The 21,791-nt window shown below is 50.3% G+C and overlaps 3 protein-coding genes across 4 annotated transcripts; 1 reads left to right on the forward strand and 2 right to left on the reverse strand.

The window, feature by feature from the left end:
- Positions 1–55: 55 nt before the first annotated feature.
- Positions 56–6,961, reverse strand: POLR2C (RNA polymerase II subunit C). The gene is made up of 9 exons (XM_064723610.1): positions 6,815–6,961; positions 6,588–6,637; positions 6,296–6,364; positions 6,138–6,190; positions 5,901–6,029; positions 4,644–4,695; positions 3,365–3,533; positions 1,186–1,260; positions 56–560 (listed from the first exon to the last, which is right to left on the reverse strand). Exons 1-9 carry the CDS (start codon positions 6,898–6,900, stop codon positions 416–418), a joined length of 828 nt encoding a protein of 275 aa, XP_064579680.1. The 5' UTR covers positions 6,901–6,961; the 3' UTR covers positions 56–415.
- A 56-nt stretch (positions 6,962–7,017) lies between these two features.
- Positions 7,018–14,495, reverse strand: COQ9 (coenzyme Q9). The gene is made up of 9 exons (XM_064723606.1): positions 14,370–14,495; positions 13,496–13,667; positions 12,820–12,955; positions 12,321–12,463; positions 11,972–12,056; positions 10,604–10,708; positions 8,781–8,936; positions 8,371–8,424; positions 7,018–7,128 (listed from the first exon to the last, which is right to left on the reverse strand). The coding sequence occupies exons 1-9, from the start codon at positions 14,428–14,430 to the stop codon at positions 7,093–7,095; spliced, it is 948 nt and encodes a 315-aa protein (XP_064579676.1). The 5' UTR covers positions 14,431–14,495; the 3' UTR covers positions 7,018–7,092.
- On the forward strand, positions 14,385–21,537 carry CIAPIN1 (cytokine induced apoptosis inhibitor 1). Of its 2 annotated transcripts, none has more exons than XM_064723607.1 (9): positions 14,385–14,523; positions 16,492–16,672; positions 16,968–17,120; positions 17,980–18,056; positions 18,306–18,474; positions 18,671–18,744; positions 19,078–19,193; positions 19,749–19,818; positions 20,325–21,537. In XM_064723607.1, exons 2-9 carry the CDS (start codon positions 16,516–16,518, stop codon positions 20,433–20,435), a joined length of 927 nt encoding a protein of 308 aa, XP_064579677.1. In that variant the 5' UTR covers positions 14,385–14,523; positions 16,492–16,515; the 3' UTR covers positions 20,436–21,537. The 2 variants fall into 2 exon arrangements, with proteins under 2 accessions (XP_064579677.1, XP_064579678.1); XM_064723608.1 differs by lacking the exon at positions 14,385–14,523 and adding an exon at positions 14,672–15,270.
- Positions 21,538–21,791: the final 254 nt, after the last annotated feature.

Below are 21,791 nucleotides of genomic sequence, written 5' to 3' on the forward strand. Positions count from 1 at the left end.
TGATGTGACATCTCCTCCAGCAGCTTTGAATGAGCTTCCAGGGATGACAGAAAAATTTGGGGGTAAGGCTTTATTCAGCACAGTAAAGAATGGACATGTAAATAAGGTAGGGTTGTGTAACAAAGGTACACAGTTCCCAATCCCAAACACCACGTGGCCAAAACCCAACACCAGAACCAAAACTCCAGGATCATTTAGAGACAAAGCCTGTCCCAGCTAAGATGCTCACTAATTCCCTTCGTGTTTTACCCTACACATCACAATGGCTTTTCCTGGGAAGGAGGGCCAGGGAAGAGGTGTCACCAACCAAGTGCTGGGCCAGGAATGGCAGAGGGAGATGCTGGGGAGGTAAAAGCCTCTCCCAGATCTCAGCCAGACATCACTCACAGCTCAGTACTCTATAGCCAGGGCCACCTCAGTTGATAGTGAGGACATCACTCTGGATCTCGTGGCTCAGCTGTGTCTGGAGGTCGCTCAGTTTCTTCTTGAGGCCGGACAGGGCAGACAGGACGATGGTCTCGGGGCGCAGGGAGCCACAGGACTCCACGTTGTAATAGAACCTGAGGTTACAGGGTGGGGGTTGTGTCACCATCACCTCTGCAAGGAGGTGCAAACCCAGACTGCACATCATTCCAGCCCATCCACACCCACAGCAGGGAGATCTGCCTGCAATCCCAACCATCATCATCATCATCATCATCATCATTCACCTCCCAAGCAGGCAACAGCCAGTGCTGCCCCTCTACAACCACCACACCAACACTCACAACTTCACAGGCTGCAAGAGCACTTCTGAGCTTGATTTCTGTTCAGCACTCAGTCCCCCAAGCCAGGGACTAAGGCTGGCTGAGGCACTTTTGCAGTGCAAATAACACCAGCAATCAGAGCATGAGACACACACAGGTGAATGAACACCTTCAGCCAGGGTATTTCCCCCATAGGCCTCACACCTCACTGAGCAACATGAACTCAGGAGAACTGTCTAGGATCTCCCAGAGGGGAAAACCTGCCACATCCAGCTATATCACCACTTAATGCCAACTCCTGCCCTGCTTTTCAGGGAATGTCAGCTCCCTGGGCTGGCAATTTCAGCACAGTGTAGGCACTCTTTATTAATGAGAGCCCATGAGATGCACCCAGCCAGTCACCCCCTCTCCCAGCTGCAGCACTGCATTGAGCTCCCACCTCTCTGGCTTCCCATTGGGGTCGTAGGGAGCCTGAGCATCCTCATCGTCAATCTCCGAGTACTCACTCTTGGGCCTGCAATCAGAGAGCAGGAGAGGTTACACAGAGGTTACACAGAGGTTACCAGAACCTTCAGCCTGGTCCCAACAGAACACGTCACGGCCACTAGTCCTGAGCCCCATGAGTTTAGCCTGTGAGCATGGGGCTCACGTGCAGCACACAACAGGGTGGTCATCAAACATGAAGTCACAGAAAAAAGCTCAGTCACACATTGTGTTTTCTGGCTCCTCATTAATGCCCCAGAGTCAGCCAGCAGCACTGGAAGGGGATCAGCCCTGCTCTGCCCACACTCAGCAAGCCCTGTACTGTGGCTCCATCCACCAACACTGGTACAATCTGGCAGGTGCTTACAGTGAAAGGATGTAGATTCCTGAAGGGACTGTGTTTATGGAGCCTGGATGCTTTTATGGAGTAATGGACCTTGAGTTATCTTTTCTTTCTACTTCCCACTGGGCCAGGAAAGCACTGGAGTACTCCAGCACTCAAGTCCATGAGGCACATTTGGCTTGGAGCCAACAGGAAAAAAATCTCCTGTACAACAGACACCACCTGCATCAGGGAGCTCCATCCTATGTCCTGCACCTCCACTCCTCTACCAAAATCACTGCAATTCCTGTGCATCAGTTACACAAACACATCTCTCCACCTGCTGCATCCCTTGGTTTATAGAGCACCACACCAGAGAGACTCTGTGGAACCACTTAATCCATGTAAGAAAACCCAAAGCCTTGAGCTGTCTGAGAAGGCAGCACAGAAAATCCTGTACCCACCAAGGTCTCCTGCTGGCCTTCCTCTGCCCCAGCAATGCCCAGGAACACTGATCCCAGCACCCTGTAATCAGCTGCCTGAAATAAAACTATTTCTCAAACAAACCCTCTGCCTGTATACAAACCACTGAGAGAGATAAAGTGTTAATGAAGGGGGGATTTCTTGTCACTTGCAGAACCACCCATGACCAAAACAGTGCAGAGGTTTCCATGACCCTGGCAGCTGTTTGGAGAGTCCAGCTGCATGCCAGTGCTCTGCCAACAGCCTCAAAAAGCAACTAGCATGAAAAACGAAACCAAAAATCATAGCTGGCCTTGGGCAGCAGAAGGCTTTAGCTCTGTATTGCCTTCACAGGGAGTCAGATGAACTTGAGAAGGCAGACATCATCAAGAACTGGCAGCTCCAATATCAATCCTCTTTCGGGATTTTTCCAACTTTTACATACATTTTGCCTAGGACCTCTCAAAAATTGTTTCCTGGTGCCCTGTTTTTTGTATGCCACACCAGGTTTGTGAGCCTGCCACTGATCAATGTTTACAGCAGAACATCCACCACCCTGCCCAGTCCCTGCTCTCAGCCTGCCCTGCCTAAAGCACCTGGCTCCTCACTATGCTGCTGGCTCCAGAGTGCTCAGTGACAGGATGTCACTTAGTGACTGTGATCACTGCTAGGTGATCACTGGGATACTGAGCCAGGAGCAGCTCAGGTGAGCAGCATTCATGAAAAGTCATGCTGGATAAAGTCCTCACCCAGGCCAAAGCAGGGCAGCAGCTTTACAAAAGTAAAATCATGTCACTTTTGGATGAGAAGCTGTGTGCAACTTGGGCAGAATGGTATTTCAAGAGGAGAGAAAAGGGCCAGAGAGGGAAACCCTGCAAGAGCTCAGGCTCCAAAAGTGAGGAGATGTGTGAGTTAAATCACAGCCATACTGGGCTTCCTCAAGCCAGGCTGAAAAATCAGTCTTGCAAACCAACCTTCCACTCTTTACTCTCATAGAAACTTCTTTCATCTCACATGGATCTGCTCCTTCCTCAGACCTTACTCTGACATACAGAACATTTGCACAGGGAAGGAAAAAAATCAACAAGAAGTGATGAAAAAGGGCATGAAAGTGAGGCAAACCAGCAGTGATGGTACATGAGGGAGGACAAAGATGACCACAAACCATTCCACCTTGTGTGCAGCTGCCAAGTGACTGACTTTGCTAGCCAACCCCAGGAGCAGACTCTGCACAAGGGGACGTGGCAGGCACGCTCCCCATCGCTTACTGAGCCAAATTACAGGGCTGAAATGTGTGTCCTGCTGGAAAACCCTTGCCAGTCGCTGCAGACAGACAGACAGCAGGACATACCACTCCTCTGGCTTGGGGTACACGGTGTGCCTGAGCGCGTTGTCGGGGTCGTACTCGAAGGCCACTCCGGCCGTGGGGTTCCACTTGGCGTGCTCCTTGCCAAAGCCCTTCTTGGCGTAGGCGCGCAGCCGCAGCTCCTGCCCCTTGCGCAGCTTCACGATCAGGATGTCTGCAGGGCACACACAGGGGACAGCGTGGGTGAGCACACCCTGCAAAGGCAGATTGCTGCTGGAAGGTGTCACCAGGATCCAGGTTTAGCTTGGATTTTTAGTGGGGTGTGACCGTGTTTACAGGGGTCCAAGGATGAGGGAAGAGACGAGGATTTGACTCCATGTTTCAGAAGGCTTGATTTATTATTTTATGACATATATTATATTAAAACTATACTAAAAGAATAGAAAAAAGGATTTCATCAGAAGAACAGAAAAATAAGAAATTATAGCAAAGGCTTGTATATATATATATATATACACTCTCTGTCCAAGCCAGCTCACCGTGATTGGCCATTAATTAGAAACAACCACATAAGACCAAAGATCCACCTGTTGCATTCCACAGCAGCAGATAACCAATGTTTACATTTTGTTCCTGAGGTCTCTCAGCTTCTCAGAAGAAAAAATCCTAAGGAAAGGATTTTTCATAAAAGATGTCTGTGACAGAGGGGCTCAGCTGTGTCCCCAGAAGAGCTAAGGAAAAAGGAGCTGCACAGGCCCCCAAGGAACAGCCCACAACACAGAATTTCACCTCCTTGCTGTCTCTGAGATCTCACAAGGAGAGACAGAAGCACCCTCTTCAGTTCTGGGACAATCTGAGTGGCAACAAGATAAAATGCTACCCCACTTGTGCAGTGACACCAGCAGCTCAGAAGTGTCATATTTACAGCTGCCTTACAGTTGCACAGTAGTAAAGGAAGGATGAGTTCAAAGAACCTGAGAGAAAAGAGAATTTCCTATAGTAGGAGTCCCAGTAAAATATCTGTATTGTATATTGAATATCTGTATATAGGCCTTGCCCTGATAAGCCCTGGTTGTTCTTGATGGGCTGCAGCTGTAGCTAGTGAAGATAACTGTGATAAAAGGGGGTGGGCTTGGCCAGTCAGGCAGAGCCTGGAAGGAGCTCTGACTAAGAAGCAGCAACAAGCAGAAGAAGTTGGTGCTGTGAGGAACTCCCCCTGAGAAATATTGCCAAGAAGGTACAAGACTTTAGAAATATGAAATACAACAACAAGATAACAACAATTTCCTGCTACAGTTCCTATTGCCAGTGACCCAGCACTCACCATCCTGCTCCACGTAGTCATTGGGGTCGTTGTCTCTGCTCCGAGATGTCACCTGCAGCAGCCAAACAAGACCAAGCAAATTAGGGGCAAGTTCAGCTTGGATGAGTGCTCCAGCACAGCACAGCTGCTACAGATGACACACAGCACTCAGAGCACCTCAGCCAAAGGCAAGTAAAAGACAGCAGGCTCCAGCTGGGCTCTACCCAGGCACACACTGTCACCAGGCAGCAGGAGCAGCCCAGGCTGTGGTGACATCTGGATCCACCTCAACAGTGTACTAGAACATTCTCTGAGAGTCCCTTTGCCTCTGTCCCACTTCAGCACCACCAAGTCTCCCCAAGACAACTGCACAGGAGCTGCATGGCAGCACTGCCCTGGCCCAGGCTCCTCACACTCTGCCATGCTGAAAGCCCAGAACCAGCAAGCCAGAGGCCTCAGGGCAGCCAAGGAGTTTGGGATGAGGCCACACTGCTCTGCAGCCCATCAGACAGCAAGTGAAGGACAGCATGGCAGAGATGAGGAGGGCACTGGCACACACACTGCTCCTGCAGATACTCCTGCTTTGCTCAACCACTAGGGTTTAAGTGGAGCTTTAGGAAACATGAAATGTGGTCAGAGTGTCTACATTCCCTGTGTGTGCCACCCTGCCTCAGCAGGAGCAGGGAGGTCATCCTTCCCTTGTACTGGGCACTGGTGAGGGCACACCTCGAGTGCTGTGTCCAGGTCTGGCCTCTCAGTTTGGGAAGGACATTGAGACACTTGAGCACATCCAGAGGAGGCAACAAGGCTGGAGAGGGGCTGGGAACACAATCCCTGTGAGGAACCACTGAGGGATCTGGGGGTATTTGGTCTGGAGAAAAGGAGACCCAGAAGTGAGCTTATCACTCTACAGCTCCCTGAAAGGTGCCTGTGCTCAGGTGGGGTTGGGCTCTTTCTCCAGGCAGCACTGACAGAACCAGAGGGCAGTCTCAAACTGCATCAGGGGAAATACAGGTTGGATACTAGGAAAAGGTTTTTCATGGAAAGAGTGATGAAGCACTGGAATTGTCTGCCTGGGGAGGTGGTGGAGTCACCATTCCTGGATGTGCTCAAACAAAGCCTGGATGTGGCACTTGGTGCCAGGGTTTAGTTGAGGGGTTGGGGCTGGGTTGGACTCGGTGATCCTGAAGGTCTCTTCCAACCCAGTGATTCTGTGAATGCTGTACATTCTGTGAATGATCCTGTGAATGCTGGGAGCACAGGGCAGGTGGCACTGACCGGGATGACACGGGGGTTGTTGGAGATGAGGTCCCGGGATGTCACGTGCCGGGTCTGGTCCTCGTTGCAGCGAACGTCCAGCGTGAACTCCACGGAGCACTCGGGGCAGAACTCGTCACACGTGCAGTCCTGGCACACACACACACGGGTTCTTTATGCACAAACTGACAGAGCTTCCCCTCAGACCAAACACCCACCACCCTCAAAATGACTCCCCACAGCATTTTTGTGACTCACTCTGGAATATTGCATCTTATCCACAATGTCGTCGCTGGTGAGCGGGATGAGACCTGGGAAAAGCAGGAAATCAGAGGAATGTCTGATACACCACAAGAGCCCCTAACCCTGATTTTGCCCACAACACACCTTTGCCTTCCTCCCCACCCAGCACTCACCCAGCCTGTGTGCAATGAACTCATCGTGGAGCACAGAGGAGTTGGCATCTATCTGGACCCAGTCAATAGCTGCAGAGAACAGAAAGCCACAAACTGAGCAATACTCATGTGGGGAAAAGCAGCTTGTGAGGGCACAGAAAACATTACAGAGACTGCAGAGAACTGGGGCAGCATCTGCAGGGCACAGCAATGGCTGAACACAGGTAAGGAGAGCCAAAAGCAGAGAGAAGGAGCGGGAGAACACGGAGGGCAGCCCAAGGGACTGCGACCAGAGGCAAGCGAAAGGCCTCACCTATGATGGGGACTTCTGCGATGAACACCCTTCGAATGGAATTCGCCACCCTGAGGGAGGGAAACACCCGTGGTTGGCCATGAGGGAGCGTGAGGCTGCAGGCCCGCATAGACCGGGCCGAGGCTAATGCGGGGCTTTGCCTCAGAGACTCTGCCCGGCCGCCCCGGGGCCTGCCGCGGCCGCCTCACCCCCGGGCCCGCCCGCCCCGGCCCCGCGGCGGTGCTCACGCCAGGTCCGTGTTCTCGATGATGAACTTGACGTTCTCGTCCGTGAGCTCGGTGATGCGCACGGTGGGCTGGTTGGCGTACGGCATGGCCGCCCCGCCCCGCTCCCGCCGCTCCCGGCCCCGCTCCCGCCGCCCGCAGCGCCCGCCCGGTCCGGCCCCGCCCCGCTCCCCCGGCCCCGGTGCGCCCGCAATAAGAGTCCGTGCCAGGCTGAGTACGACTTTATTGGTGCCGGGGAAGGGCCGGGCGCGGCCGCTCCGGTGCTCGCCGCCGCCGTCTCCTCACCGGCGCTGGTTCAGCCCCGCCAGGTTCTTGATCTGTGGGCACAGGGAGAACGGGGTTTAGTGCCCCTGTCCCGGGCGGGTGCCGAGGGGAGGCCGGTGTGCTACGAGCAGAGATGCGGGGCCGAGAGGGATCTCTGTGGTTTGGGGATGGACAAGAACGAAATTCCGGCCGCCCCTCGCACCGGAGCCTGCCTTCCTGGTCAGCAGGTTTGGGTTTACTCCTGTGGCCACACAAACCTCGGCAGTGAATTTGTGCTTTTGGGGCATTATTTGGCTCATCCATTTTGCAGAGAGCTGCAGAGCACAGCACTCCTGTACGCCTCGGGACCCCCTGCCCCTGTGGGAGGTCCGGAATGCGCTCCCCTGTCAGGAATGTACTGGGATGATTCTGCCCTAAAGCCGCCTGACCACAGCCCGCCCCCTTCAGGATGCACCCAGGTTTATCTGGGCACTGGATCTGCTGCAGGGACAGAGGGAGACATCCCAGACCCGAGGGCACACTGTGGATGTAAAAGAGCCCGGGGCTTCTCTAGGGGAGGATCCTCTCGGCACATGCAGGTATGAGAGAGGAGAGAGCCTAAGAGACACCAAATCCCACCACAACTGCAGGGGGAAGGAGGTGGGAGAAATTGTTGACAAGTGCTTCATCAGTTACAATGTCTAATTTATGTTCCAGCCTACTTGTCCCATAACAAGAAAATCACTTTGTTGCTAAATAAAATGGGAGATGTCCAAAAATAGAATCACAGCGAGGCCCTGAAGCCCTTCAGAAGTCACTCCTGGGTACACAAAGGGTTATTTTGTATCCCAAAGGAAGTGCAGTTCCCTGACAGAAAGCAGTCCAGGACACTACCAAGTGAAGGAATTCTTGGAAGGACACTGGAGTCCAATGAAAGAGCTTGAGGAAGTCACCCTGCTGTGGCTCAGGGACTGGGGCCACTGAGCCTCTGTCATGGTTTCCAGCACGGGGCCTGGCACAGGGAGTGATCTTGTGACAAGCAATGGAGAACAGCTGTATTTATTCTGATCACCTGTCTCTCATCCCTAAAGCTCACCCTGCAGCTTCAGACTTAATTTCCTTATGCTCTATTCAAGTTCTTCCACCACAAAACAGTGAACTAACCTCAAACTACCAAGGAAATCACCCTTAAATAAATCTAAGTTATGAAAGATGACAGTTTTTCCATGCTGTTCTCTAGATTTGGGAGGAAAACAAATGCTGACATTCAGGAGCAATTCTGCTGTCACAGCCCTGCAGGTTCCAGCATTACTTACAGTAACTGCAGCTCCCATCAGGCCCTGGACAACAGCTTCTCCAGTGGACTGTACCTGGGGGACACAGGGAGAACACAACATTTTGCTTCCTGCAGTTTCACTTGTGGCCCCCAAACACAGAGGGAATGCACAACAGGAATGAAAGGTGCTGACAGCACTGCAGACAAGTGACAGTCACAGACAGGGACATGGAAGGGGTTTCCTGGGATGTCTCCCAACCACTGGGACAGTCTGACAAAGAGGGCACCTCCATGTCAATTTATTAAAAAACACAAAATCATTTATTGATTTTGAGCTGACAGCAACAAGGGGGTGTCTCAGCAGATGTGCACGATGGAAAAGCCAGCTGTGCCTGCAGGTATCCTTGTGGAGCAGGGATGTGCTGCATGCACAGCTGTCCCCAAGCTTACCTGAGTGGCTGTATTGCTCATGGCCATGGCATCAGCCACTCTGTTCTCCAGGAAGCGCCAGGTGTCCTCGAAGCCGGGGGACGAGTCCTGCATCATGACCAGCTCCGTGGTGTTGTAGATGGCAGTGAGCACTGCCCGCCGGGTGTACCAGTTAAACTGCAGGGCATGGGGGAGAGAGAGAGCTGTGACCTGAGTGCACATCCAGGGTCACAGAACTGCCAAGAGAGACAGAGCTGTGACCTGAGTGCACATCCAGGGTCACAGAACTGCCAGGAACACCCCACACCCACAGCACCTCCCTCCCTGTTGGATTTTCTGAGCCCCCGTAATTGGGAGGAATGATGAATCTGAGTCCATGCTCTTAGAAGGCTAATTTATTATTTTATGATCTATATTACATAAAAGAACACTATACTAAATTATACTAAAGAATAGAGAAAGGATACAAACAGAAGGCTGTATCTAATTAGTATCTAAAAGATACTAGATTAGTATCTAAAAGAAACTAATGAAAACTCATGGCTCTCTCTTCAGAGTCCGACACAGCTTGGCCCTGATTGGTGATTAAGTCAAAACAATTCACATTAAACCAATGACACCCCCATCTGTTGGATAAACAATCTCCAAACCACATTCCAAAGCAGCAAAACACAGGAGAAGTGAATGAGATAATATTGTTCTCCTTTTTCTCTGAGGCTTCTCAGCTTCCTAGGAGAGAAATCCTGGGCAAGGGGATTTTTCCAGAAAATATGACAGTGACACCTCCCCGTATAGAGGAATTTGCCATTTGCAGCTGGATGTCTCAGGGCCTCAAACAAAACTCTTTCTGGTCTCTTCCTGTTCCTAAAATCCCACCTGGAGGGGTCTCTGAGGGATGAGAATTCTCTGCCTGGCTCCTGGTGTTGGGAAGAGGGATCTGCTGTGAGCAACTTTAAACCCCATTAGTGGGAAAGAGGGAGCAGGCTCAGCTTTCCTGGAAAACTCATGCAGCCAGTCAGGAGGTGCAAACAAAACACAACTTTAGAACCTCTCCTAATCCCTGCACCAGTGAGACTTTAGGAACAGCTCAGTGCAGACACTGGCTCCAACATGTTGATTTGACTTGCATAACACATAAGGGACTTTCAGTTCCTGAAGCAATTGTGTTCTTTCAGTTGCCTTCTGGTTTATTCCTTTAATTTTTCTGCTGTCTTATTTATTTTTCACTTCAGTAGCTTCTCTTTTATACACAGATAAAAGAAGCTTATTAAAGTAGTTTGTTAAAATGGTTCATTTAGCTTTTTCCATCTCACCCTACATCTATAAGAATTAAAGTAATTTATTAATTGCCATAATTAAGGTTATAATTTTCTTTTATTTCCTGCCAGAAAGATGAAAGCTTTAATAAGCTACTGGTATTTTTAGGTAGGTTCTTTAAAGGTTTTCAAGTCAAGTCTGTAAATGCTATTGCCAGTAGAAGAGAGCTGTTGGACAGACCCACCGCTCACTCACTGAAAACTGGATCAACTTCTCAATCTCAAAATCTCAACAACTTTGTGTCTTCAAAAAAGAAAAAAGAAGAGCACTTAAGAGCCTAGGGAAGTAGGTCCTTTTAATTTGCACTAATCCCATTGGCAGTAATTTGCATTCAGCCTCAGTGGCTCTTAAGTCTCTTTAGAAATTAGATGTTGTTTATAAGGACCCTTGGGTGCCTCTGAAATGCTTTCTTCACTCAACAAATGGGCAATGGACAGAGGGACTCAGCCCCACTCCTGTCTGAACCCATGACTTTGCCAAAGTGCTGAGGGGTAGAAGCAGCTTGTCTCCAAAGCACAAGGACTCACATCTGTGGACTGGTCCCCAGCATAGTGCCAGATATCATCAATCATGCTGGTGAGGAGGCTGAGGCTGGAAGGGATGTTACGTGGGAGCAGCAGGACACTCAGGGCCTGCAAAGGAAACAAAGAAATGGGAGCCAAAGAGAGAAAGATGCAACACCAAAGGACACCAACAGTTTTCTGCCCTGTTATCTTTTCCCTGTTGCTGCTGACTGAGCCTGTCACTTGTCACTCCAGCTCGCAGTGACAAGTCCTCCCAGCTCTCTGCAGTCTTTCCAAGCAGCAGGATGTGCAGGGAGCACTCAGTGTGGCTCAGCAGGGTGTGCAGGGAGCACAGAGTGTGGCTCAGCAGGATGTGTAGGGAGCACACAGCATAGCTCAGTAAGTGGCACAGTAAGTTCAGGCCTCAGCCTGTACTGGCCCAGAAGATCCCTCCCTGCTCAGTTCAAACATCCCTGTGCAGTCTCTCCTGAGCTGCCTCTGTGGCATGGAAACATCAGAGCCTGAGCTGACTCACACTGTGCTGTGCCCCTGTGGGCAGAGAGTCACAGCTCTCATTTCTCTGAATTTGACTTTGAACTCAGAGCTGCAACCAAGGGCAGAGCAGCGCCAGCCATAATGGCCCTGCTGGGATCCTGCAGCCTTTGAACATAATCACACAGTGCCAGGAGAGACACAAACCACCCACATCCTTCACAGGGCAAATTATGCTAATCTGAAAGAAGAACATGAAGCCTGTACTCTGTCTCTGTGCATGGGGTGCAGGATTCAGCTGCCCAGAGGCCAGCAGTGGCTCTGGACAAAGGCTGACCTCACAGCAATCTTTGCAGGCCAAGATTAGGAACTCTCTGCTTGTCACTGTAGCCACAATTCAATCCTGGGAAGAATGGCTTGGGAGTTAAACGTGAATTTAGAAGCATGGAGCCCTCTCAGTTCAGCTCTACCCTCAGGCTGCCAGGGGTCTGTCAGTCACACACTGCAAGGACAGCTCCCTGCAGCAAAGCAGTTCTGCATTCCCAGGTGTGAGGTGATCCCAGTGCAGCCACAGCAACGCTGCACAGAGCCTGACTGGCAGTGACCCTGCAAGCAGGACTGAGCAGAGACACAGCAATCAATCCCTTGGGGATGCCAGATGGGTGGAGGGAACAACAGAGAGCTCTGCCTTTCCAGAACTGCCAGAAACAGTTGCTCTAAGGTCACCTTTAACTGCCTCCTTCCAAGGCTGCTCTCCTCCTGAAGGCTACTAATCATCTGAAAGCAGCCAGGGCTTCATTTACAACCTTGAACTAATCTGGTGGAGAGACTATGTTGAAAGTCACAGGGTGTTTAAAGTATACACACACAAAAGAGACAATGCTGATATTACTTTTATACCTGGGGCCATTTCTCAATATATGGAATCAGCATCCTCAGTCTGGCTTCCACAGCATCTCTCAGGAATTCATCTATAGGCTTCTTCCTGAGTAAGGAAAAAAAATTGTAAAGAATATCCAAGTTAAACTCAATTCTGATCTTTAAAGATCAGTCTCCACCTGGCTGAGCAATAGATAAGGAAAGTATTACACATCCTTCATGCCTTTGGTCCTAGTCTGTATCTGGGAAGATGATTTTATTTGGGTAAATTATACTTTTAATCTCAAGTATCTGTGTTCCAGGTGGCCTCTCTGTCTACCCAGCTCCCAAAATCTGCAAAGGAAGACATTTGTTCACAGCCAGTACTCACTCTGCTTCACCCAGCTGCACTAGTTTCTGCTCCTTCTTCAGCAGCTCGGTCAATTTGGTGTTGCAGTCAGACACAAAGTGCAGGATCAGTTCACTGCCATCGCTGTGAAACAGCCCTGCTGCAGCAACAGAGAGGCCCAGGGTCTGGAGGGAAGAAGAGAGAAGCACAGACCAGGTCAGACACTGCAAAGCAGGATCCAGCTAGAAAAAAGTTGTATTTATTTTGTGAAAGACATTATGTGAGTTTAAACAAAGCAACACTGCATTAAAAAGTACTTCCTAGACATGTTCTCTCTTTAGGATTCACTACTGTACATTGTGTCTCAGTCTGACTCTGAAGGGGTTATCCTGTAGCAGCTGGGTTTCACTCCTGCCCAGTAGCATTTGCTGACTAGGGTGCATCGCCCAAGAGTATGTGGGGGAAGCATGCAGGCCTGGCTGTCCCTGCACTTGAGCTCCATCCAGTTTTCAACTGGGTTGTTGCTTCTCTCCCCACATACCTTGGCTCCCTCTGCAATGGCCTCTGCAGTCCAGCCATGCTCAGGCACAAACTCCAGCGCCGCTGTGAGGATTCGATGCTGCAGCTGCTCCTCGCTCTCATAGTCCTCAGACTCCTGGCCGCCCTGGCCAGTGTAACTATGAGAAGGTATTGTTACAGTGAGGGAGTGTCACCACCACACACAGAACCTGGGCTCTGCCACTCACTCCCTGACACCAGGCACATTCTGAGACCTGATTAGTATCAACCTGGCCTCCTCCAGTAAAATCTTTCCCTGTCCAGGAAAACTATTCCTAATGAACCTTTGCTGAGAGAGAAGAGGGAAATAAGGGAAGGAGGGCTCAATGGAGATGGAGACCAATCAGCCCCACATTCTCCTTCTTAACAGAAAACGAAACTATAACCTTTTCCAACATGGGCTTCCTACTATGGGCATACAGACAATATATGGTCCCTGGTTTTTTAGATTCACACATAAATCCAGAAACAAAGACCTGCAAGCCCCATACTGTTTCCATGGTGGAATTTGCATGGTCACAGCAAACCAGCTCTCCAGCTGCTGCAGTCTAGGGCTCCTTAACTCTGGACCTCACTGTCTTCCAGTTTCAGATGTGAGGTTCAGGAAAGTAAAAGCCCTCCAATCTCTCTTGGCAGTGCTAGAAGGAGTTGTGAGTTACCTGGGGTGAGGGCCCTGAGGCTTCTCTTCAGGCTGGTGCCCAGCTGGAGGTGACTCAAAGTGTTGCTGGGAGGAGGATGCCCATGGCTCCTTCTTGTGCTCATCGGAGGCTGCCCTGAGCGCGGCTGAGGCCTGGAGAGTGCGGAGTGGTGGGTACTGCTGGCACCTGACCACTGCAAGGGAAACCAAGAGTCAGCATCTCCTTCCCACACCGGGGAAATCAAGGTGGAGAGAACTGTGGTGAATGCAGCTGAAAAGAACGCAAATTCAGAGTGTCTATTTTTACGCTTCTGTTAAGTGCCGCTCTCAGCTGAGCTCATGTCTATGTGAATACAGCAAAAATGTTATGTGAGGGAAAGAGCAGTGCAAACGGCACGTATTGCAAGTTGTTTCCCAATCCTGGACTGGAAACCAGGCAGCCAACATGCCCTCTCCCCATTTTGGTCCCTGATTAAGGAGCTGGGAGGAAGGTGCTGAACTCCGAGCAGGAGATATAAGGCAAGTCCGACTCGGGAGCCGAAGAGCCCTGACAGACACCACACACTAATCACTAAGTGATTACTCAATGACACTCTGGGAGAACTTTTAACTTTGCTGCTGGTTTTTAGATTCGGGGTTTATTTTAAATCAATTGGATTTCACGGCCCACGCGCCTAACGAAAACCACCACGGACCAACCCCTCATTCAAACCCACCGGCTCGGGGCCCGCCCCGCTTCCCTCACACCCCCCGTGCCCTTCACCTCACCTTGCCCCGCCCCGCCCCGCCCCGATCGCCGGGGGGCGCGCACGGGGGCGCGCACGGGAGCGCGCTCCCCCCTCCCCCTCCCTTCCCTCCCCGCCCCGCGATCCGGGCGCGCCCCCCCCGCCCCTCACCCGCGCGCCGTGCCCGCCACAGCCGCCAGCCCGCGCGCCGCAGCCCGCCCGCCGCCGCCATCTTGGAAGCGGGCAGAGCGCGATGACGTCACGGTGACGGCGTCAGTCCGGGACGAGCGAGCGGAGCGGAGCGGAGCGTGCCGGGCCACGGGAGGTGAGCGGCGCGGGACGGGGCTGCCGCTGCCCCTTTCTCCCCTTAAAATCCTTTCTGAGACCTTGTCTGAAGCGCTGAGGGGGTGGGTGGGGTGTGCTGTGTGCGTGTTTGTGTGTGTGTTTAAGTAATTCCTTCACGAAATTTCCTCACGTGTCCTGTCCTTGCTGCTGCTGCTGAACCGTCCCTGCTCGGTGACCGAGAGGTTTAGTGCGCCCGTTCCGCCTGCGCTTCAAATGCGCACCCACTGTAGGGCCGCAGCCTTGCGCTGCCGGAGCGTCCCGGGCCCGCCGGAATCCGCAGCGTCCCGGGCCCGCTGGAGCATTTCCAGGCCGCTGGGCGCTGGAGCGTTCGGGCCCGGTGGAAGCCGGCTGTGCTGAGTCAGGAGGCTGCAGTTTACAGCCCTGGAGTGGTTTGGGCTGGGAAGGACTGTCAGGATCATCCCATTCCACCACAGCAGCTTTCTAATCTGCCGAAGGGGAACCTGCGCTATTGTTTAACCCCTCTCCTTGCCCTGTTCCTCAGGACTGTTAAATGTGTGTGACACGGAGATAAGGGCTCCTCCTCCGCGGCCTCCTCGCCGCATCTCTGGGTGGTGCTGTTGCTGTTGATGCAGTTTGGGCTCTGACTGATCTTGCAAGGTCATCACCTGCTGGTCAGAGAGGAAGCTGTGACTTCGGGTTTGTCTTTCCCACCTTAGCCTCGCAGCCTAGGTGTCTTTTGAGGTTTTCAGCCTGCTTCTTGGGAAAGGTGACTTTTTAATGGGATTAATATGTGTAGATACAAATGTTACTGTTTGCTGTAGCTGCTTGGCTTGTGTCACACATGCCAAAGCAGCTGTGAGATGTTACAACCTGCAGTGTACATCCAAGGTGTATATTCCCTACTGGGTTGGTATTGTGGTTGTTTTAGTGTGAATTCCTACCACAGGAGCTCAGAAAAGGCACAGATTGTCCCATTCTGAACTTGTTAGCAGTTTCCAGGAGGGACGGGGAGTCGACAACACACAGAGCCAGAGGAACTGTGGGTGAAAATCCACTTCCCACCTCACTGCAGTTAAATTTGGTACAACATATCCATGAGCTGTGCTTCAGTGGCAATGTGGTGGCAGCAAGGCATTGCCCAGGATGTGTGATGTAGCAATTCCTGCTACAGACCTTGCTTACAGCTGTCTCTCCAGAAATAGGTGTGTTGTTTCCAGGTAACTGAAAATAAACTGGACAACTGTTCTGGTCAGCAGTGCTCTCTGTTTTCTGTGTTGTGTTAAATTAGGAAGAAAATAGGTTTGTGTTGGATAGAGGAAAGAGGGGAGGTCATGGGGTTCAGTAGCTGGTGTTGCTGTGAGAACAGGTGATGATGGGATGGTATTGCCATACAAGGAATACAATCTCATATAAAAGATCAGTGGAGACAGCTTTCTCCAAACTGTCACTGCACATTCTGTTCTGCTCCTCCCTCCCTGTGATTTGCTCACCCAGTGCCACCAATCCTAACGGTGGGAAGAGCCTCAATCTGGAATGCTGGGAATGCTGAAAGTTACTTTTTTCTTCTCATGCACTGCATAAGTAAACTCTGCTAGGTTGTGTTTGAAGTAGGAGACCGTGGCAGTGTTTAATGTCAAATAGCTGTCACTGCTCAGGAAATCCAGAAATCCTGTGTTTGTCTTATTCAGATTTTTAAGGAAAGCAGGTGAGGTTTTTTTGTTGTTATTTTGTTGATTTCTTTAAAGCATGAGCTTGTAGATTTCTTTAAAGATGGGCTTGTAGAGTCCCATCAATGAACTGGAGAAACTGAACTCTGCCCTGAAGTGTAGCTCTTTCTTCATGTCCTGCTAACGCTCAGTTTGTGGGAACTTTGTGTTGCCCATTTCCAGAAAATTACCCCCACTTATTAAAACAACTCAGGTGATTAAATCACAGTGCTCAGAGGTTTGTGCTGTGTTTGGCACTCAGCCTTGCCCTCTCTCCCCAGCCCTGCAGGTTTGCTGCTGCTGCAATGGGCGAGTACGGATTGGCTCCAGGCCAGCGCGTGGCCATCATCTGGGACAGCTCCTCGCCCGTCGAAGCCCTGAAGGATTTGGTGGATAAAGTCCAGTCACTGGTGGGAGCTGATAATCATATCTCTGTGGAAAATGTTAACCAGCTGCCTCTGTGTAAGAATGAGCCTAATTTTTCACTGTTTCCTTAAAAGGGAGAGGGTTCTGCTGCTGTGTGAACCAACACCTTCCCACTGTGGGAGTCAGCACTCAGAACATTGTCAGCACCTGCTGCTGCCTCTTACCTGGGCAGTACAGCAGGGGAAGTGATGCACCTTGGCTGTGCTTCTATGCTTGTTGTCTTTGATCAGTTCCTGCTGTTGCACTCAAGCATGAGGGATGAGGGAGGTGGAACTGGTGTTTTAAGCTGTGTGTACATGTTCAATGGTACCATCTTGCTCTTTCTTCCCAGCGGCTCACAGGAAGTCCAGCTTCGATGTGATCCTCTCTGGCATGGTGCCAGGCAGTGCAGCCCAGCACAGTGTGGAGCTCCTGGCAGAAGTGGCTCGGATCCTTAAGCCAGGGGGCCGTGTCCTGCTGAAAGAACCAGTGCTTACAGAGTTAGGTGAGAGAATCTTGCTTCCATGGCAACATAGAATTTCTCATGAGGATTAGGCTGAAATAGAAAGGACAGGAACCCTGATCAACATGGAGAGATTTTCATTCTCCTGGCACACTAACTCAAATCACAAGGTTTTTATCCTGTGCTTATGCTGGTATCCATCAAAGATGTATGCAGTCACTCTCCTATCCAAAATGCTGGATGGGCTTGTTCCTAAGCTACACTGAAAAGCTTCAATGTTGCTGTTTTCTACTCAAGGTGCAGTGTTAAGTAGTTGCAGATGTTGGGTTTCTGGGGAGCTTCTGAAGTGGTTTTAAAAACAGGTGACAGATGCTGAAGAGATTGCCTCAGAAGTCCATTGAGAAATAATTATCCAGGAAAGGTTAAAAGTCTTTGGACTGAGTTTTAGGATAAAAGCCAGAGCACCTGCCATGGGACAGCTGGAGGAGCCATGAGAAGGCAAACACAAGATGATTTCTTAATGTAGTGTGTTCATTTAGGAGTCCATGTTTTGAAAATTTCATGAGTAGTTTAACAGGTAAAAATGTTGGGGAGGGAGTTTGTTTGGGGTTTGGGGATTTGTTAAAATCTTTTTTTTGATGGGTATTGATTGGATTGAGAAATGTTTTGGCATATATGGAACATATTCAGAGCTAGAATGGCTTTGTGACCCCACACTGTTACTCTAATGAACAAGCTGCTGCTGCTTTTTCTGGTTTGTTCTATTGACTAGAAAAGGCCCAGTTTTGGTGCAGAAGTTTGGCTCGAGTACTTCCCTCTAAAGTTCTTGCTCTTTCAGGTGTCTCAGTGAGCTGTATTCTTGTTCTTGCCTTCTCCTACTCTCTGCTTTTGTGTCTTGCAGGAAACAATACCAAAATCAAGACAGCATCCAAGCTCCTCACAACTCTGACTCTCTCAGGGCTGGTGGAAGTGAAGGAGGTAGGGATGTGTTTACCATTTCCAGAAGTGCCCTTGGGCAGTTACCTGGGGATTTGTTGGGTAATGAGGGTTTTAGCTACCCTGGTTTGCTGTAAATGTGCATGGCCATAGCCTGGCACAAATTTTAGATAGTCAGCATAGTGGTTTTCTTTAGGATTGAAAATACTGACTGTCTGTTCACTGGAATACTGGGCTTGGTGTTAAAATAAAGGGTTCTGCATAAGGTTAACCTAAAATCTTTCTTGGCAGGTGCACAAGAAAGCACTGACTCCAGAGGAGGCCCAGTCTGTTGGAGAACATCTGGGTTACCAAGGCAATGACCTTCTCATTGTTCAGATAGAAGGCAGGAAGCCCAATTTCGAAGTGGGATCCTCAAGTCAGCTCAAACTTTCCTCTGCCAAGAAACCTGTTCCTTCAGGTGAGGAGTGGTGCATGCTGAACACCTGGATTTGGTGGCTCTCACAGGGCATCACTTGCAACAGGGAGACAGTTCCCAAGCAGGGAGTGCTACAGTAAAAGGCTATGAAATGAGGCTTTCCAAAGTTGCTTGAACTTTTTTTCTGGAGCAGATGGGGCTGGAATAACTACTATTTCTTCCTTTGTTTTGGCTCCAGCAAAACCCCGTGTGGACCCAGCTGCTGCCAAGCTGTGGACACTGTCTGCCAATGATATGAATGATGAAGAGATGGTAAGTGGTTTTGTTTTCTTTGTGAGGTTTTGCTGTTCCTTCTCTCTCCCCATTCTTTCCTATTCTAAATACTTTCAGTCATGCCTCTTAGAAAGCTTTACAACTTCAGAGGTAGAAAAACCTCCCTGGGGCAAAATAGTTCATCTCTTTCATGGGGTCTGGAGAGCTCAGTGGTGTGGTGAGGGCAGAGGGGAGACAGGGATGAGAGAGCAGAGCTGCAGCACTTTCAAGCCATTGTACAGATAGTACCATTTCTTAGAATGTAACTCAGCAGTGTCATTCCCTACTGAAAAGTCCATTTCCTGCATTTTGTCTCCCATGGTGTGTTTTCAGGATCTTCTGGACTCTGATGAGCTGTTGGATTCAGAGGATTTGAAAAAGCCAGATCCATCGTCCCTCAGAGCTCCATCCTGCAATGAAAAGGGCAAAAGGAAAGCCTGCAAGAACTGGTCAGTGCTGGAATTCATGTCTCAGTGAACCTTTCATCTGCAGCATTAAAGTCTTTGGGAGAGTTGGAGGGATTTAAAAAAGATTGTAGGCAATTTGCTGTTCCTCAGAGCCTAAGTCTGTTGGTTCATGCCCTTTCTTATCTTAATTGTTGGAATTTAAATCAGTGAGAATTTGTGAGAATTGTCACATAGAGAATTGACCTGTGACAGCTGCAGATTATCATAAAGGTGCATATTATCAACAGCCATCTTGGAGGTGACTGCATAGCTTGTGCAGCTTGCCTAAATCCCTGGTGTCTCACATTGCAAGGAGAAGCAGCACATACAGCAAGTGCTGTAGTGTCATTTCCCACTCAGTTCAAACTTGAGGAGTGTTTCAACACTTGTTATACAAACTGTGGTGTTGGAGAGCAGAGTGAGGAGCGTGAGTCCAGAGTCAGCTGTGTGGTGTGACAGAGTGAGGGCTGTTGCATGTGAGCAGGGCTGGCACAAGTGTTAATGACTCATGACCTTTAAGCAGAAAGATGGAGGTGTGACTTCTTTGTTTTTCTACAGCACATGTGGCCTGGCTGAAGAACTGGAGCAGGAGAAGAAGGGCTCGCAGCCTAAATCTGCCTGTGGAAATGTAATTAGTAATTTTTGTCTTTATACTATAGTTTGCAGCATGTGATCTGTGTGTAAGAATTGTGTTCCCTAGTCACTGCAGCCTGAGCTGGATCACTGCTTCCACACACAGCCTGTGCAGCTTGTGCAGAGCTTCAGCCTTTGCCCTGTGCCCATGTGCTCTGTACCAGCACATGCTGTTCTGACTCCCTGGGGCAGTCAGAGTGAGCAGTGACCCTTTCCCTCTCTGCTCATGGCCTAACCAGGGACCTGCCCAGGGGGATTGCCCTGTGGGAACTCAGGGGGCTGCCCCAGCCTGGGCACACCAAGTGGGGTGGAGACTCATGTCTGTGTGAGCCTGCACAGCTCTGCCATGCACACTGTTGGGAAGGGGTAGAAGGGAAGCAGTTTCTGTGCTCATAGATACTCAGGAGCATGACACCTCTTGAGCTGCAGAAACCATATCACAGGGGAAGAGACCTGAAAGTGGCACCTGATTACAGACAGTGCTTTTCTGTCCCTTGCCAGTGCTACCTGGGGGATGCATTCCGCTGTGCCAGCTGCCCTTACCTGGGGATGCCTGCCTTCAAGCCTGGCGAGAAGATTCTCCTGCCAGAGAACCAGCTGCACGATGCCTAACAAAGACATGTCCTGCCACGGACTCTGCTGCTTTTCCATCACTCTGAGGTTCTTCCTGCAGTCCTCATCCTCTCAAACTCATGCTCTCCAGCCAGTACTCCATGTGGGGAGGGACACTGCGGGCACTGACACTGCTGTGAGCTCACCACTTGTCACCAGCCTTGGGCTACCTGATCCTCTGGTGACAAGTCACTATTAGACTTCATGTGACACCTTGTTTTCCTGGACGCTGGCCGTCACAGCGCGTCCCACCAGCAGAGGGAAGTACAGTCACGTGTCAGGTTGTCCTTGTGTGCCTGTGGCATTTCCCATGTCCTACAGCTCTAATTAGTCCTGATTGTCCCTGGTGAATCAGCAGCTCTGGCTGAGCCCCCGGGGCGATGGGCTCCTGCTCTCTTTGAAATTTCAACCTGCAGCCTCTTGTGTGGAGAGGGTTCAGCAGCTCCTGAGGCAAGTCAGGAGCAGGGAGTACCCTCAGCAGTGTGTACTCACAGCAGTGTGCATGGGAAAGGCTGGCAGGCATGGTGAATTTCCAGGTGTATTTGGAGCCCCTTGCCCCAGCTGTTTTCAGCAAAATGAAAAGATTCAGTGCCACCAAGAACTCGTGCCTTTAAGGCAGGGAGCTGATGAAACAAGATCTGTCGTGTCTCCCCACAGCTTTCAGTCCAACACAAGCTGATAACACAAGGGCAATCTGAGACTATCACCTCTCTTGGTGGTTACCCAAGTGAGTTACCCGCAGTGTCAAATACATAAGAACATAGCAATAACTTAATTTCTAGATGATCTGTGGTGGCCCTCTGCTCCCTCTCCATGAGATACTATTTATTTGTGTAGTTCTAGTGAAGCATCCTGCAGGTGTGGGATCAGGGTGCTGTTCACATTTGGTGCTGGGCTTGCTTTTCACCTAGGGAGGAGGAGGAGGAAAGCCTACATTCAGTGTCTCAGTGGGGACTGCTTTGTTTGGAGCTCTTGCTCTACAGGATGTGACTTCTTGTGTGCTACCTGGGTTACTAAACTCATGGAGAGGGCTGGGATGAAAGGCTCTTCTGTTCTTCAAATAAAAGTGACCAATAGTAAAGCCTTCGTTTTAAGGCTGGTATTGGTGGTATTCTAAGTGTGTCTCCTTCTACTCAGCCTCTCAGTGGTTTCTTAAACTGTTCAAATGTTAGGTTGCATTCTCCATAAATTGTTCCTCTGAAAACTTGAATATGTGGTATGCACTGGAAACCACAGATGTTAAGGAAAACTAAAGAAAACACCTTTCTGACTGCTCAGATGCTGCTCTGGGAATCACTGCCCCAGTGATTGCACTGCCCCAGGCTGTCACTGGTGGGATTGAAGCTCCTTCCTTCC

This window comes from Zonotrichia leucophrys, chromosome 11, assembly GCF_028769735.1.
Source record: "Zonotrichia leucophrys gambelii isolate GWCS_2022_RI chromosome 11, RI_Zleu_2.0, whole genome shotgun sequence".
In the NCBI taxonomy this organism is placed as follows: Eukaryota; Metazoa; Chordata; class Aves; order Passeriformes; family Passerellidae; genus Zonotrichia; species Zonotrichia leucophrys.

What these genes read in the sequence shown, in the direction of transcription:
- COQ9 (XM_064723606.1), bottom strand. Translation starts at nt 14,430, where the DNA reads ATGGCGGCGGCGGGCGGGCTGCGGCGCGCGGGCTGGCGGCTGTGGCGG. An exon ending in GTGGCGGGCACGGCGCGCGG is followed by an intron (nt 13,668 to 14,369) that starts GTGAGGGGCGGG and finishes TTTCCCTTGCAG; the next exon opens with TGGTCAGGTGCCAGCAGTAC. An exon ending in CCTCAGGGCCCTCACCCCAG is followed by an intron (nt 12,956 to 13,495) that starts GTAACTCACAAC and finishes ACCTTCTCATAG; the next exon opens with TTACACTGGCCAGGGCGGCC.
- CIAPIN1 (XM_064723607.1), top strand. Translation starts at nt 16,516, where the DNA reads ATGGGCGAGTACGGATTGGCTCCAGGCCAGCGCGTGGCCATCATCTGG. An exon ending in ACCAGTGCTTACAGAGTTAG is followed by an intron (nt 17,121 to 17,979) that starts GTGAGAGAATCT and finishes TGTGTCTTGCAG; the next exon opens with GAAACAATACCAAAATCAAG. An exon ending in CTAAATCTGCCTGTGGAAAT is followed by an intron (nt 19,819 to 20,324) that starts GTAATTAGTAAT and finishes GTCCCTTGCCAG; the next exon opens with TGCTACCTGGGGGATGCATT.
- POLR2C (XM_064723610.1), bottom strand. Translation starts at nt 6,900, where the DNA reads ATGCCGTACGCCAACCAGCCCACCGTGCGCATCACCGAGCTCACGGAC. An exon ending in ATAAGATGCAATATTCCAGA is followed by an intron (nt 6,030 to 6,137) that starts GTGAGTCACAAA and finishes TGTGTGTGCCAG; the next exon opens with GACTGCACGTGTGACGAGTT. An exon ending in ACAACCCCCGTGTCATCCCG is followed by an intron (nt 4,696 to 5,900) that starts GTCAGTGCCACC and finishes TGGCTGCTGCAG; the next exon opens with GTGACATCTCGGAGCAGAGA.